Source organism: Cucurbita pepo, chromosome LG10 (assembly GCF_002806865.2).
Source record: "Cucurbita pepo subsp. pepo cultivar mu-cu-16 chromosome LG10, ASM280686v2, whole genome shotgun sequence".
Classification (NCBI taxonomy): Eukaryota; Viridiplantae; Streptophyta; class Magnoliopsida; order Cucurbitales; family Cucurbitaceae; genus Cucurbita; species Cucurbita pepo.
In genome coordinates this window covers 3,045,741-3,062,636 of record NC_036647.1, presented here as the reverse complement: position 1 = coordinate 3,062,636, position 16,896 = coordinate 3,045,741, and the positions used below count along the sequence as shown (strand labels likewise).

At 37.7% G+C, this 16,896-nt stretch overlaps 2 protein-coding genes and 1 pseudogene across 4 annotated transcripts; all 3 read left to right on the top strand.

The window, feature by feature from the left end:
• Positions 1–326: 326 nt before the first annotated feature.
• LOC111804276 (phosphoenolpyruvate carboxykinase (ATP)-like) lies at positions 327–3,143 on the top strand. Its single transcript, XM_023689023.1, has 10 exons — positions 327–658; positions 750–928; positions 1,013–1,166; positions 1,268–1,453; positions 1,526–1,824; positions 1,899–2,072; positions 2,157–2,222; positions 2,310–2,488; positions 2,568–2,906; positions 2,993–3,143. Exons 1-10 carry the CDS (start codon positions 405–407, stop codon positions 3,134–3,136), a joined length of 1,974 nt encoding a protein of 657 aa, XP_023544791.1. The 5' UTR covers positions 327–404; the 3' UTR covers positions 3,137–3,143.
• Positions 3,144–4,499: 1,356 nt separating this feature from the next.
• Positions 4,500–8,983, top strand: LOC111804274 (protein SPT2 homolog). Of its 3 annotated transcripts, XM_023689019.1 has the most exons (10): positions 4,500–4,774; positions 5,563–5,798; positions 6,270–6,387; positions 6,891–6,959; positions 7,048–7,168; positions 7,295–7,498; positions 7,538–7,971; positions 8,075–8,211; positions 8,421–8,507; positions 8,585–8,983. In XM_023689019.1, exons 2-10 carry the CDS (start codon positions 5,563–5,565, stop codon positions 8,697–8,699), a joined length of 1,521 nt encoding a protein of 506 aa, XP_023544787.1. In that variant the 5' UTR covers positions 4,500–4,774; the 3' UTR covers positions 8,700–8,983. The 3 variants fall into 3 exon arrangements, with proteins under 3 accessions (XP_023544787.1, XP_023544784.1, XP_023544785.1); XM_023689016.1 differs by having other exon boundaries at positions 4,501–4,774; positions 7,295–7,971; XM_023689017.1 differs by having other exon boundaries at positions 4,501–4,774; positions 5,558–5,798; positions 7,295–7,971.
• Positions 8,984–10,451: 1,468 nt separating this feature from the next.
• LOC111803845 lies at positions 10,452–16,733 on the top strand (annotated as a pseudogene).
• Positions 16,734–16,896: the final 163 nt, after the last annotated feature.

Here is a 16,896-nt window from a genome sequence, read left to right as displayed (position 1 = left end):
TTTTTTCTTTCTAAAATGGAACCGAACCAAATTAATTATGGTTGTTTCCTAATAAATTGGTGGGTTGACCTTATTTGGGAAAAAGAAAAGAGAGATATGACAATGATCCGGAGACAAGGGGAATGAACATCACAAAATCTAACTCTAGGTTACCCGTGTACTTCTCACATATACTTGGAAATTTGGAGAAGACTTTTAACCATGGTCAAGTTAGACCCTGGTTAATTAACTGCTAAAGCTGTGCTCCTGAAGCCTTTAAAATGGGATCCCCCACAACTCCCATTTCGCACTCTCATCCGCTCTGTATCTCCACACTTTGGATGATCCAAGCTTTCACCTAAACTTCTGTGCCTGTACATTTCTCTTATTCATATTCCCTCTGTCTAAACAACTATTCCATTCCGATGGCCGATTCCAAGATGAAGAACGGGAACGGAGTTGCCAACGGATCTTCCACGCAAGTTCTGACGTCGCCGAAGCATGGAAATGGAATCTGCCACGACGGCAGCTCGTCGCCTATCAAGGCCCAAACCATCGATGAACTTCATAGCCTGCAGAAGAAGCGATCCACGCCCACTACTCCCACCGGCTCCTCTCCCTCGGCCTTCTCTGTTCTTTCAGAAGAAGATCGCCAGAGGCAGCAGCTCCAATCAATCAGGTACAACACATGCAACCAAAAAGAAACCACCGAAATACGGCTTCGTTTTGTTTTAAATATAAGATTTGTTTGGGTGGAAATTGTGATTCAGTGCATCGTTAGCATCGTTGACGAGAGAAACTGGGCCAAAAGTGGTGAAAGGAGACCCGGCTCGAAAAACTCCAACTTCGAAGATTGCACACGTGGCGCACCACCAATTCGCACCCACCATCAACATCAGCGACAGCTCATTGAAATTCACACACGTCCTATACAATCTCTCCCCTGCAGGTCCAAAGAAAACATAAAATTCCATTATTTAATCTAAATATATTTTATCATTTTTAGCTGAATGTATACGGCGTCGTTTTGCAGAGTTGTACGAGCAGGCCATAAGGCACGAGAGGGGCTCGTTTTTTACATCCACAGGAGCATTGGCCACGCTTTCTGGAGCCAAGACCGGACGGTCTCCAAGAGACAAGCGAATTGTTAAGGATGCGAATACCGAGAAAGAGCTCTGGTGGGGAAAGTAAGCATCATCCTTCTTCAAACCACGCCGTCTTCCACAGTTTGGTGTTTACCTCATTCGATCATTATTAATAATCTCTGCCTTTTTGTTTTGGACTGCAGGGGATCTCCAAACATTGAAATGGATGAGCACACTTTCACGGTCAACAGAGAAAGAGCCGTGGATTACTTGAACTCTCTCGACAAGGTCTTCGTCAACGACCAATTCTTGAATTGGGATCCCCAGAACAAACTCAAAGTCCGAATTGTCTCTGCCAGGGCTTACCACTCGTTGTTCATGCATAACATGTAAGTAACACAAAAATACTTGAGCCTTTTAAAACGGCGGTTAAATTAAATTGATGGGTTTTGTTTTGGTAGGTGCATCCGGCCAACGGAGGAAGAGTTGGAGAATTTTGGGACGCCGGATTTCACAATATACAATGCCGGACAGTTCCCCTGCAACCGTTTCACTCATTACATGACATCTTCAACCAGCATAGATATGAATCTGGCTAGGAGGGAAATGGTGATCCTTGGAACCCAATACGCGGGTGAGATGAAGAAGGGGCTGTTCAGTCTTATGCACTATCTCATGCCCAAACGACAGATTCTCTCCTTGCATTCTGGCTGCAACATGGGAAAAGATGGCGACGTCGCCCTCTTCTTTGGATTATCAGGTTCACACCAACATCTTTTTTTTTTGACAAATTTAATATTATGTTGTCTCTTAAAATTATTCCTTTTCTTTTAGGTACCGGAAAGACTACTTTATCCACCGATCACAACCGTTATTTGATTGGAGATGATGAGCATTGTTGGGGCGACAATGGTGTCTCAAATATCGAAGGAGGTTGCTATGCTAAGTGCATTGACCTTTCTCGAGAGAAAGAGCCTGATATTTGGAACGCCATCAAATTTGGAACTGGTAATAGCAATAACAACTCTCCTTCTCGGGAATTTTGTGTGAGAGTAAGTCTCTTTTATTGAAATGGTTCGTTTGGTTTGATAGTGTTAGAAAATGTCGTGTTTGATGAGCACACCAGAGAAGTGGACTATTCGGACAATTCAGTTACAGGTATTAATTAATTAAAATAGGAATCAATTATCATAATTGATATATATATATATATATATATATATATTTTTGTTTTTAATGACACAGAGAATACTCGAGCGGCGTACCCAATCGAGTACATACCGAACGCTAAGATACCATGCGTGGGGCCACACCCAAAGAACGTTATATTATTGGCTTGTGACGCATTTGGGGTGCTTCCACCAGTGAGCAAGCTCAATTTGGCTCAAACCATGTACCATTTCATCAGTGGATATACTGCATTGGTAAAAATAAAAAATAAACTTTTTAAATTGTAAGTAATTACTTTGTTGGACGAAGGCTGATTCGAAATTGAAATTGTAGGTGGCTGGAACCGAAGACGGTATAAAAGAGCCACAAGCGACATTCTCGGCTTGCTTTGGTGCGGCTTTCATTATGTTACATCCCACAAAGTACGCTGCCATGCTCGCCCAAAAGATGCAGAAGCACGGTGCCACCGGCTGGCTAGTCAACACCGGCTGGTCTGGCGGCCGATATGGCTCCGGTAGCCGTATTAAGCTTTCTTACACTAGAAAAATCATCGACGCCATTCATTCCGGCGAGCTTCTCAAAGCGAATTACCGTAAAACTAAAGTGTTTGGCCTCGAAATCCCCACCGCCATTGAAGGAGTTCCCTCCGAGATTTTGGACCCAATAAGCACGGTAAGAAAAGTGATATTATAATCTATACTATCTAGTAATTAAAAACTTTCTTCCATTATTATTATTATTATTTTTTTTTTTTGCAGTGGTCGAACAAAGATGCGTACAATGAAACGCTGCTGAAACTGGCTACTCTTTTCAAGAACAATTTCGAGACATTTACCAACTACAAGATTGGTGAAGACAATACTCTGGCTGAGCAAATCCTTGCTGCTGGTCCCATTTTTTAACCCAACAAAAAGGGGTTTACANATAAACATTTCTTATAAGGGTGTGAAAATCTATTTCTAATTTATGTATTTTAAAAATTTTGTGAAAAACTCGAAAGGAAAAATTCAAAGATGTGATAGGCTTGAATTATTACCAATTATATTCAGACACCGGCCGTGTGCCAATAAGAATGTTGGTTCCCAAAACACATTTCTTATAAAACTTTCCCTCAAAAATTTTAATTAGGTCAAATATATATTTTTAACATGAACATCTAATAATTAACCAATATAAATTTCAAAGAATAAAGAATAGAGGTAATTAATCTCCCTCTTAAATCAAATAATAGAGGTAATTAATTAACGTAATGGAAGAAGTACAGTTATTATTATTGTTTTTTAATTGTTTAAGATTTGATTCTCTAGCTGCTTAATAAAAGATGCAAACATTAGGTTTGTTGGTAAGAAGCTCAATTCATATACATGAAGATAAAATAAGTGACAAGATGACGTGGAGTTGTGACAATAATTGTTCTTTACGAAAATCATAATATGATTGTTCTTTAATCAAAGCACTTTTGTCTTTAAATCCTATCTTCTTCCTCAATCATTCTCCTAGAAATGGGTTGAATTCTTTAATTCAACCTTTTATAATGGAGAAGAATAATGAATTTCGTCAATAGTCATAGAGATGTTTATGGGACGGCACATAATGGAGAAGCATTCTCCATCTCCATCTATATCACCTATTTCGTTTTCCATCCTCACAAATTTTTGTAAAATTGAATTTTTTTAGTAATTTTTTATCTCGTTTATTATTCTCTAAAAAAAATAGTTATTTTCAAAGTTTTTATTTTAAAATACCTTTATTAAAATTTTGTAAAAAAAAATCAATATGTTTTATAAGCAAACACGCACATACATACACATATATGACGTTATATCAACATAATTTCTAAAATTCAGATTTGAATATTACAGCATAATCTTTTGACAATTAAAAAAAAATCTACCACATCTGTTTAGTTTAAATATTACCATTAAAGACTCAAAATTAATTTAAAAGAATTTAAAATTTTTATAATTCTGGTAAAATTTGAAGTAGTAGGGCGGAAGAAAGAAGTTATTGTAAATGGGCCGAGCGAGAGGTGGAAAGACGAATACGTTTGGGGCAACTAAGGGCCCAATAACATGAAGCATGAAGGGTGAAGGGCAGATTGGTAATTTAGAGGGGTTGGGATAAAAAATGGTTAAAAGCGTGTAAAATCTAAAATTACGCGGAGGACGATGAATTGTTAGTTCTAATTAAGAAAAGTTAAGAGGGAATATTTTTGGGTTTAACATAACAATGGTCTTTCAAAACTCATTTTACTAAACCAACTAACGAGGCCTCCGCATAGTCGATTCCCCCAATTCACAATATGAATAGGTCACGACGACCCCTGCGCACGTTAGTAGTGCGCCCTTTGCTTCTCGCCCCTTCTCCTGCCGCTCCCTTTTATATCTATCTCATCCCCGCGAAACCTCCTTCTTTCCGTTCGCCATTGCATTCTATCTACAGATCTCGCGCCTTCTCCTTCTCCCGCCCGCCTTTCCCTTTCTTTTGCTCAAGTTTTTCAAGGGTTCCATCCGATTCCAGGCGATTTTCATCGTTTTCAGGTATTTTTTTTTTCCGATCTCGATCTCATTTTGATTGTGCGATTCGTTGAATTTCAAGTTTTTCTCTCTTTTTTTAATTTTTATTTTTTTGCGATGTTTTTCTGTTACGTTTGATGGCTTCGAGGTTTGTTGATTGGGATTCAGAGATCTGCCATTTCGATTTCGACTCTTGTCTTCTTTATCATTAGGTTTTGGTTAGGGTTTGATTGATTTGAATCTATTTTTGGTTTCGGCTCTTGTACGATCGATCTCGTTGGTGTCTCGAAACCGTTTCTCGCGCAATCAAGTTCGATCATTTGGATTTTAGTAGATTGGAGATTTCATGTCAGTTTTTGCTTTTTTTTTTTTTGGTTTGATAAAACTTGCCAAGTCTATTTTTTTCAGTGTCGGAGTGAGAAACTCATATTTCAAGGTGCAACCAGGAAATTTTGATCCGAAAGTAGGGTAATTATCGATGAGATGATCTTGATTCTTGAAGTGCAAAATAACCTCTTTTTGAATTTGAAGTATTTAAATTAATGGAATCCTGAACTACCCTACGTCGATGTGTGGAGAATTTTCGCTGCAGAAGAAGCTGTATTTTATTTCTACAAAATATCATGTCATTACTCTGGTTGTGATTTTGCCATTCTTATGAATTCATTTTGTTTTATTGTATTTTGCATTTTCGAATGTGAATCTTATTAATCACTCATGCTTGGTCTAGACACATGGGATGCCATCTTGAAAGATGTTAAAAAAATAAACATTCTGCAAGTTTATATCTTTAATCTTGTTGTGTAGCATAGATGGAACATTCGATGGAAGACTATGATGAGTATGATGAATATGAAGACGATGATCAAATGTATGAAGAAGAAGAGGAGGAGGAATATGAAGAGGTGAGGGACCCTAAGCCTACCAAGGAAGAAATAAAATATCTTGAACTAAGGCAACGACTGAAAGAAAGAATTAGAAAGCAGGCAAAAAAAGATGGTGGTTCTCACTTGAAGTCTAACGACAAGAAGAAGCTTCCTTATGACAAGTAAGTTTCAGCCTGAAGCTCTTCATGATGGGTTTTGGCCATAACATATTCGTAGATTTAATTTCCTATGTTTTCCCTTTGGTAGCTTACAGTGTTCAAGTATTTTAGAGTAAAAATGTTTGTCATAGTACTTTAAGGGCCATAGAGAATTAAGCAGATGTTATAATTTACATTTGGACGGAGGTGCATCCATGAAATGTGGGTATATCATGTTTATTTAATGATATAAATCGAAGAATATTAATTTTTGGATCTTAGATTATTGGGAAGTCTTTGAAAACATCCATTGCAAGGTTTTCTAGTGCTGTCTTTTCTCCTTTTATTTCTGATTAAGGAGATTGTTCTTCTTCGTTATGAAACCAATATGAATATTACTTCCAACTATACACCCAATACGAATATTCCAACTATAGGCCTTATAATGCCCCAATCGAGTGTTAATGCTTGAAACTTTTATGTTAATTGCTGCAGTTTTGGGTCATTCTTTGGACCTTCTCAACCTGTCATTTCTCAAAGAGTAATTCAAGAAAGCAAGTCATTATTAGAGAACCAGCACTTGGCATCTAGGGTTTCTGACCACGATCATGGTGTAAGTATCATAACCTCCATATTGTTTCTAGTTTTGTGTATTTATGTCATTTTATGTATAAATGACTGATAGGAGAAGGAAGGCTGTATTGTTTTGGCAAAACAATTTTTTATAAACATAAAAATTAAAAATTGTTTGTCAACTGACCGTTTTTTATTCTTTTATTGCTTGGCTACCTTGAATATGCAAATTATGTATTGTTTTGCATCTTAATTTCGTTGTATACCCACATGGTTACATGACTAAATTATTTTTCCAAAGAACTTGATTCAATTTTCTGTTATTGCTAAGATGGCTGGGTGAAAATTATTTGAGAATTTGTATATTTGGTGTTATTCTACTTGCTGTTTCACGTAGACTGAAGTACTCAAACCAATTGGCAGAACCAAACGCGAGAAAAGGGAATTTGCACAATTTCATGAATGTCCAATTTTATCTTTTGAGAGCATTTATTAATGGCCTTCGAAGAATATTAAACCTGATGATTATGCATGTGTTGGCAGAATAAGAAGAGTCATGGATCCAACAGTGCAGCTTCCAAACCTAAGGCTCCACCGAGAATCATAAACGAGGTACTTCTAGCTGGCATTTCTTTGTTAATTATACTCTCTCTCTCTTCCACATTGTCAGATTTGATGGATGTAATGAATTATTATGCAGAAGCAAACAAAAGTTCAAAAACTAAAGGATACCAGAGACTACTCCTTTCTATTTTCTGAGGATGCACATGTTCCTGCTTCTACAAAAGAGCCTTCAACAAGTGTTTTTGCCCCAAGTACTGGTATGTTGCTGTTGGATCGTGTCAATTGTAGTTGTCAGGTTTGAGTTAGAAACTTCTTTTAAAAAATTAAAGATCTACATGGAATGAGTAAACTAACTTATTATTGTTTCTTTGTTCCTGTTTTAGAGGCACGTTCAGCTCATATTCCCATGAAAAGTAAGCAGCCTCTGAGTAATCCTCGTCAGAATATTCACGTCGGGCATAAAGATCAGAAGTCTGTTCCTATGAATGGGCAAATGCATCCCAATAACCAGTCTGCATCTTCTTGTAAACCCAATTTGTCTATGATGAAGGCTAAGAAACAATTGGGTAATAGCAACCATGGGAATGGTCCTGGCCGGCCAGTGGGTAATAGCAACCATGGGAATGGTCCTGGCCGGCCAGTGGGTAATAGCAACCATGGGAATGGTCCTGGCCGGCCAGTGGGTAATAGCAACAACGGGAATGGTCCTGGCCGGCCAATGGGTAATAGCAACAACGGGAATGGTTCTGGCCGGCCACAGGGTTATAGCAACAACAGGAATGGTCCTGGCCGGCCACAGGGTTATGGCAACCATGGGAATGGTATTGGCCGGCCACAGGGTAATAGCAACAATGGGAGTGGTCCTGGACGGCCAATGGTGGCTCCAAAAGCTTCATCTTCTCACGTGCAGAAGAAACCTTCTCTACCAGGTATGAAGAATTCTGTACCTGGCGTGCACAAGCCATTGCCGTCAAAGAAGCTTGAAGATAAGAGGAATGAAATGCGATTACCAGCTAAGGCCAAAGTAGCACCAAACCGGCCAGCATCATCAAGACCTCAGGTTATATCCTCATGCTAAACTCACTTTCAATTTGTGTAGAAAAAATTTCCTTTGCTTGTGCTGGATGTACAACTCTTAACCATCTGTGTGATGAAACTAACAGATAAGCAAGCCACCACCTCAAAGACAAGCTTTATCACGTCCGACCGTGAATGATCAGCGACCTAAGAAAAGGCCTGCAAGACGATACTCTGATGATGAGGGTGATGAAGCTATTAGTCTAATCAGAAAAATGTTTCGGTTAGTATATTTCACTGATCTCATTCATATTGTAGTCAGTTTCAGAGGAGAGAAGGCCCCATGACACCAGACTAATTGTTGAATAGTTTTGTAAATGCGATAGTTTCTTGACTCTTTCAGATACAATAATTGTTTATAAGGATGCACAATTTTCATTTTGAATATTCTGATATCGTCTCATTCCAACACTATTTCTGACTTCTCTGCAGATATAATCCTGCAAAATTTTCTCAAGATGATGACGATAGTGATATGGAGGCCAATTTTGACGATATAATGATGGAGGAGAAAAGAAGGTAAAGATGTAATTTATTCTCTTACAATCGAGGGTTTTCTCCTTCATTCTATATTTACATATTTACTTGTCATACAGTGCAAAAATAGCAAGGAAGGAGGATGAAGAGCAACTTCGTCTGATCCAGGAAGAAGAAGAACGGGAGAGGCGTGCGAGAATAAAAAGGCTTAAAAAATCTAGAGGCAGCAGTTAGTGTTTTTTTTTTTTTGGGAAAGGTTTATATGGGTAGATTTAACATCATTTGTTACTTCGATGAAATCATCGAAGAAGTCCCCCCTCGCTCCAAATCACAGTTTGTTGTATTTTCGATTTCTTTAGTGCAAGAAGCTGCAGCTTAATTATGGGGTTTCCTTTTGTAGATTGCAAAAATTAATTCTTAACTTCGCTGACAACATTGTTGAAGGCCCCCTGTATTTACCGAAGGCTCTATCGCGATTCAATCACATTCAATTTCAATAATCCTAGCGATTGCGTCAAGATATTTGATTTTATTTTTCTCTTGGAAGAAAAATTCTTGATTCAATTTGTTCGTAGACAGTTTAACGTGTGTAATGAATTTTTCTTGAATGCACGACGAGAATGTAATGTGATTGAACCAGGTGCCACTTGACCGAAGGTATGCATAAATAATACTCAGAATGATAGAATCCGAAGTAGCGATGTTAAAAATTGTTGCAATTGTTGAGTGGTTGGTTTTACTGAAGACTGGTCCATGGCATGCCCTACAAAATAATTCAACTTCATTAAGGTTGACGGCATGCTGCATCATTTGATGATCTCTTTCTAAATTTAGTATACCGAACTGATCAATGATTTAGATTCTGTACCAAAATGGTAATCGGCCAGCCAACACAAGATGATCTGGGTGGTTGTCAAGTAGTACTGTTTCCAACGATCACAAACCATTCATGGATCTTATTATTGAAGGATATAACTGGAGACAAATGTCAAAAGATTATAGCCTAAAATCTTCACCATGAATGCAGAGCAAAGGTTTTAGAGAACGAAAATTTCCTTCTCATACGCAATGAAACAGATTTCAATTTCGTTTGCGGTCCATTTCCAAATCAAACCAACGGTCTCCATCAATCCAGTTCTTCTCCAGCTCCGAATCCATTTTTATGGCCTTTCTTTGCATTTCCATTTCTCTTTCTCTCTCATTACTTTACGTTGCTAGTATCATACGCCATTCAACCATCGCATACATGGTCAATCTTTTTTCCCTTTCTTCACATTTTTTTTTTTTGGGAAAGGTTTATATGGGTAGATTTAACATCATTTGTTACTTCGATGAAATCATCGAAGAAGTCCCCCCTCGCTCCAAATCACAGTTTGTTGTATTTTCGATTTCTTTAGTGCAAGAAGCTGCAGCTTAATTATGGGGTTTCCTTTTGTAGATTGCAAAAATTAATTCTTAACTTCGCTGACAACATTGTTGAAGGCCCCCTGTATTTACCGAAGGCTCTATCGCGATTCAATCACATTCAATTTCAATAATCCTAGCGATTGCGTCAAGATATTTGATTTTATTTTTCTCTTGGAAGAAAAATTCTTGATTCAATTTGTTCGTAGACAGTTTAACGTGTGTAATGAATTTTTCTTGAATGCACGACGAGAATGTAATGTGATTGAACCAGGTGCCACTTGACCGAAGGTATGCATAAATAATACTCAGAATGATAGAATCCGAAGTAGCGATGTTAAAAATTGTTGCAATTGTTGAGTGGTTGGTTTTACTGAAGACTGGTCCATGGCATGCCCTACAAAATAATTCAACTTCATTAAGGTTGACGGCATGCTGCATCATTTGATGATCTCTTTCTAAATTTAGTATACCGAACTGATCAATGATTTAGATTCTGTACCAAAATGGTAATCGGCCAGCCAACACAAGATGATCTGGGTGGTTGTCAAGTAGTACTGTTTCCAACGATCACAAACCATTCATGGATCTTATTATTGAAGGATATAACTGGAGACAAATGTCAAAAGATTATAGCCTAAAATCTTCACCATGAATGCAGAGCAAAGGTTTTAGAGAACGAAAATTTCCTTCTCATACGCAATGAAACAGATTTCAATTTCGTTTGCGGTCCATTTCCAAATCAAACCAACGGTCTCCATCAATCCAGTTCTTCTCCAGCTCCGAATCCATTTTTATGGCCTTTCTTTGCATTTCCATTTCTCTTTCTCTCTCATTACTTTACGTTGCTAGTATCATACGCCATTCAACCATCGCATACATGGTCAATCTTTTTTCCCTTTCTTCACCATACCCATCTTCTCTCTCCCCGTCTGACTCCATTTCCTTTCCCACTTCGATCACTGCTCTTGACGTTTCTCCAGGTTTTCTGTTTTGTGTTGTCTTATGGCATTGTTTTCCGGTAATGCATCGTTTGTGATTCTTGATTGTCTTTTCCAGGATGGGAGGAGTTCCCTTGATCTTCGTATGTGGTCTCGATGCCATTTGAGGGGTGTTACGTGAGTCTGGAAGGAAATGGGAGGAAATGTCTATTTCAGAATGCGAATGCAAGATGTTACATGTTTTATACATTGCGGTCCAGTTGTTTGGGTAGTCCTGGACCCAATGAACTCCTTCTGATTGTTTCTCGAGTGTTGTGGAAATCAATGTCTGCTAAAAATGCCCAGCATCAGAGCACCCGGATCGAAGAAATCCACTACTCTGACGGTTCGTCATTTGCCTTTGCCAACAGCCACGTCCTACTGCGTTGTTTGCTTCATGCCATTCTTGTCGCATTCTGTTCCTCAGGTTGCAGTGAAATGCCGTCCTCTAAGACACAAAGAGCGTGGCCGTGATATTGTCCAAGTTATTGAAAGCAAGGTTACCTCAACTAATTGCGGTTTGAAAATTTTCTTTTATTGTCATTTTTGTTAACCAAATTATTGCTGAAATTTGGCATGCTGCAAATTATAGGAGGTGCTTATACTGGATCCTGACCTGTCCAAGGATTACCTCGACCGCATTCGGAATCGAACGAAGGAAAAGAAATATTGTTTCGACCATGCATTCGGTCCAGATAGTACTAATCTGGTGCGTATAACTTATCTCCAATTTCGTTTTTTTGTGTGTGTCCGATTACATGTCGAGTAATTGAATTAAATTGGACAATTTCTCCATAGTGCTCAAAATAGGCCATAATCGTTCATCATTCTGGGCACTTTGGGGCCAGCCAAATCGTTTATTTTTACTTCCTCTAAATTCTTTCCGTTCCCAGAGTTTCCATATGATCTACATTTTATGAACAGAAAAATGTGAAAGATTTCATTATCATCGAGTGTATTATATTGAAGGCAAGGTGTCTTGTTGTAAGGTTTTTTTTTTTTTTTTTTTTTTTTAGTTTAAAATGTTTATGCAGGTATTTCTTTGTTTCTGACAACCCTCATTATTTACTTGCTACGGTATTATGATGTAGTATCACTTTGCTTCTCATCACCTTGCAAGAATGAACTTCAAATACTGATGGGCTGATGTTTTTAGCATATCTCTAATTATTTTCTAATCCCCGTGTTTTCAGGAAGTCTACACAAAAAGTATTTCTTCCATAATTCCTGAAGTTGTTCAAGGTCTGAACGTGACTGTTTTTGCCTATGGTTCAACTGGAAGGTATTAAAGAGGTGTTCTCTTGCTCTCAAGTTATCTCCATCTTTGCTTTAGAGGAGTTACACCTTGCGTGCTGTTTAAACCATGCAACTAAATTCTTGAGCGTTGGGCGATTTCTATTCTGTATAGTATAAATGGGAACCACACAATGTAGAACTGGAAAGCATTGAACTTTTCCTGTTGTTCTCTATACCCAAATCTACACTAATCATGCTCAAATTTCCTTTACAAATGTTAGCGGTAAAACGTACACAATGGTTGGGACCAAAGATGATCCTGGACTCATGGTGCTCAGTTTGCATACTGTATTCGATCTTATAAAAAAAGACGAGCGGGCCGATGAGTTTGAAGTTACTTGCTCATATCTTGAAGTCTATAATGAAGTATTCTCACCTTGCTTTTTCTTTGGCAATTGTACATGTGGATTACCTTTCGTTTTACAGAAACATTAATTTCATCTTTTAAAACTCTTTTCAGATAATCTACGATTTGCTTGAAAAATCATCTGGTCATTTAGAACTTAGAGAGGATCCTGAGGAAGGAATAACTGTTGCTGGGCTTAGGTGTATCAAGGTTTATTTTTTTTCTTGTATTATTAGATCCTTGAAATCAGTTTCTTTCATCAATGAAAAGTTGCATTTTTTTAAACACATCGTGTCAGAAAATTTGATAGCCTTTCAACTTGTTCATTGTGGTGGAATTTGATGATGAAACCTTTATAGCTTCTTAAATCTTAATAATGATGGTTTGGTTTTTGAGCTTCTAACTTATAATCCAACTGGCGCAAGGTCTTTATGTACATGGTGAAGCTTCTTTCCAAAGTGAGAAGGCCTTTAGAGGCCAAAATACAAGAGGAGCCTTAATCTTCACTTTTTCTGCATTAGTTGGCTGTTACGTGCTACTAGTAGTTTTATGATTTGGTGCTTCAATCCATATTCTTTCAAGTCTCTCTGAATTTTTTCTTTCAGTTAAATTATTGACTTCTCTTTCCAGTAGGAACTGTTAAACAATTGTGGAAGTTTTAAATAAACTTTAATTACCTGGTCTCATTTTGGATCCCTGCATCACCCTTCTTTTCTGGGCCTACAGAAAGAGACCCTTCTAAATCTTCTTTAAACTGCATTTTGCCAAAAAGTTTCACTATTGTTTTTCCTTTCTATTTTATTTTTACTCCAGAAACAAATGCCCACAGTTTTGGGTTTACTTCAGGTTCATTCTGCGGGTAAAATTCTTGAACTTTTGAACATGGGTAACAGTCGGAGGAAAACCGAGAGCACAGAGGTAAATGCTACCTCTTCAAGGTATGTTTTCCATAGTTGTCATAGGCGAAGGGTTCTGATACTAGAATATCTCATTTTCTCTTTGGGTTTTGTATTTTATGTTTGCTAATGGCTCAAGTTCGTTCAACCTGCATAACAGTATCTAGGCATTCGGGTTTTCAATATTTCTTCTTTGAATATAAGTCTCTTTAGCAATTCGTAACTAATCACTAGTTGCCAAGGGCTTTATTGGTTCATCCATAATGTTACTCAAAGTCTATGCGTTTATAGCAATTGGCATAACCATAGATCAGTTAAGTTTACTTGTCACTCCTCTCAGTGAGTGTTTGACATTTTTTTATTGCCTCATGCAACATAAGCGTACTGCGCGACATAATTGAATAATAATCACATAAATAGATCACATGCAGTTTTGGAGATTAGTGTGAAAAGAAAGGGAAGAAACAAATATCCAAATCAGGTCTTGCATGGGAAACTTGCACTTGTAGATCTTGCTGGTAGTGAACGCGCTACTGAGACAAATAATGCTGGCCAAAAATTGCGAGATGGAGCTAACATTAATCGTTCACTTCTTGCTTTAGCAAACTGCATAAATGCGTTGGGAAAACAACAGAAAAAAGGTCTTGCTTATGTTCCTTACCGTAACAGGTATGTATTTCAGTGTCATTATATTGTCGAACTTCTTATCTAAGAAAAACTAAAGCTTGAAACTTCATTTCTGGTCACTATAGCTGTTTTTCATAGTTTATTTATCATTTATTTTTGCAGTAAACTGACACGAATTTTGAAAGATGGTTTAAGTGGTAATTCTCAGACTGTGATGATTGCTACGATATCACCTGCAGATATTCAGTATCATCACACTGTGAATACATTGAAATATGCTGACCGAGCAAAGGAAATTAAGACACACGTACAGGTCAGATTTTCAGTGCTCATATGTCACATTCGAACTTGTATTCTTGAGTGTGGGGGGAGGTTAAGTTTATTTGTGAACAAAACTTATATTCTTTCACAATCTATATTAGTGCTCTTTCTTTTCTCTTTCATGCAGCATGACAGTTTACTCTTTCATCGTTTTCAATTCCAACCATATGATTTTCTTTTTTCATGATGTGATTTGCAAGGTCATGTTTTTAAATATCCGTTGCATGACTTCAATGTGATCCCAAAATCTTCTGTTTTCCAGAAAAACGTTGGAGTAGTAGACACCCATGTATCAGACTACCAACGGATGATTGATAGTCTTCAGGTGGTATGTTAATTAAATTAATTATTTAAAGATTGTTGACCCTTGTATTGATCTTTAATTATTTGATTTCTTCAGACTGAGGTTTGTCAACTGAAAAAGAAACTGGCTGAAAAGGAGTCCCAGCTCAGTAGTAAACCTGCTGAACAGGCTGCAGATGATGAGCTGTCTTGGTTGAATATCATAAGTCATGAAATAAGTGAGAACGTTCAGGAAAGAATAAACTTACAGAAAGCTATGTCTGAGCTTGAGGAAACCAACCTTAACAATCGCTCAGAACTCCAACGACTTGATGACATTATTTCAAGACATCAGGTCCATCTTTATTTTTCGACTTTTTCTTCTGTTTTCTCTATTGATTTTGAATAGTAGGATAGAAAAAGCATGATTTAGTGTTTTGTGACTGTCGCTCATTTCACTCTCACAGGCTGTTGAATTGGATGGAGCAATCGTAAAGGATTTGATTGCCCGACGTCTAGTAATTTTAGATAACATTCGTGAAAATGATGAAGCAGGAATCAATTATCAGAAGGTATAGGCCTATGTTTTAAGTCTCCTTTAGTGTCCATATGAATTCCATATTACTCGTAATACAAATTCTACTCCTTTAGGAAATTGAAGCCAATGAAAAGCAGCGGGGTCAACTTCAAGGCATGATTGATGAAGCCGTTAGTAGAAATGGGAATAAAACCTACTTGCGGATACTTAGTCAGTATAGACTGCTGGTTAGTTTATTCTGGATTGATCTTAGTTTAGAAGAATTGATTTGCTCGACCATATATAATGCAAATGATCATATGACTTGGCACTGCTACAGTTGAATGCAGTCACTTATATAAATCTTGGGGGCGGGGAGGGGGAAGAAATTGAACAGGAGTTCTGGTAATATCTGTGAAGAAAAGAAGAAATTTGATGAACTTTATAATATAGATGGTTTATGTTTTTATGATTCTGTGATTTTCTACAGAACCTAACGTTTTGAGAAATCCTTTAGGGAATGGCTAACTCTGAGCTTCAGTTAGAAGTGGCAATGAGAGATCAAGTCATTCACCATCAACGAGAAGGTCTGAAAAACTTGTGGAACCTGCTTATGGGACAGGGACTTGACGAGAAACAGATATCGCACCTTGCAGTCGAGCAGGGTCTGAGAATTGAAGGCTGGACAATGACTCCTTCTCTGGCGCTTGTTGAAAAGCAGTCGTCTAGTCTCACTTCTAGTAGACCTACATCTGTTGGCCCATCTTCTGGAATAGAGTACTTGTATGCTGGATATTCACGTTTCTCTTAGCATGATGTTTGTCAAGATCATCATTTATATCGCATTTATCATGTTTCTCTTTTGCAGGGAGGGAACGAAAACTTGTGACTTCACCATCAGCATATTCAAGGGTTAGGAGTGTTGATGTGAAGCCAAACATGTGTTTTGGTTCCCCCTGAGAAGCGACATCCTTACAAGTCGTTTTTGGATATGTCAAGTCATGCTTCTCATGGTAGGAGCTGCATATCAACATCATCTGTTGTTAGCGATCTAGCGAGCGGCAGAAGGTAAGTTTGAGTCCTGTTATATAGGCAATTATCATACTAATATTTCAAAACTCATCTTAAATAGATAGCTTGTTTTGGATAGTTCTTCTCAAGAGATCAGTTTGAATTAGTCTTCTTACTTACTCATTGAGAGCCTATCTGACGAGCATACCGCAAGTTCTTTTCTTCGGGTGGCTCCAGACTTGTGTACAAGCACATTCATTCTGAGATGCATATTATCTTCGAACAATGCAATTAGTTCTCTGACAGGATTATTGAGGTCACAACTTTTACTAAGAAATTATAGTGGAGGAGGGGATATAGCAACATCTATTACTAGAAATTTACCAAGCAACACAAGAAAAGGACACACAAGCCCATTCACATGGCTTTATTTAACATAGACTGTGCTAATGAAAACAAGCACTTGGATCTCGCATGCTTTGCCCATTTTCTGCTATTGGGTAAGGGCCCTTTGGTTTTGATCTATTGACCCTGATCATAGAGGCTAGACCTCTGTTTTGTCGGACCAAGATTTCCGATGACATTACACTTTTTTTTTTTTTTTTTTTTTTTTTTNTTTTTTTTTTTATGAAGTCACTTGTTATTGGCTCTTTAGATTCTTTTTCCTCTTCCATTAGTCAGGGAGGATGGTTTGGGGCAACATAGCTAACAACCAGATGTAACACTGGTGCTAGTTTGCCTGTATATGTAA

Coding starts and splice junctions, on each gene's coding strand:
- LOC111804276 (XM_023689023.1), top strand. CDS start 405: ATGGCCGATTCCAAGATGAAGAACGGGAACGGAGTTGCCAACGGATCT. Junction 659..749: donor CAGCAGCTCCAATCAATCAG/GTACAACACATG, acceptor ATTGTGATTCAG/TGCATCGTTAGCATCGTTGA. Junction 2,489..2,567: donor TCAGTGGATATACTGCATTG/GTAAAAATAAAA, acceptor TTGAAATTGTAG/GTGGCTGGAACCGAAGACGG.
- LOC111804274 (XM_023689016.1), top strand. CDS start 5,563: ATGGAACATTCGATGGAAGACTATGATGAGTATGATGAATATGAAGAC. Junction 7,169..7,294: donor TGTTTTTGCCCCAAGTACTG/GTATGTTGCTGT, acceptor TTCCTGTTTTAG/AGGCACGTTCAGCTCATATT. Junction 7,972..8,074: donor CAGCATCATCAAGACCTCAG/GTTATATCCTCA, acceptor TGAAACTAACAG/ATAAGCAAGCCACCACCTCA.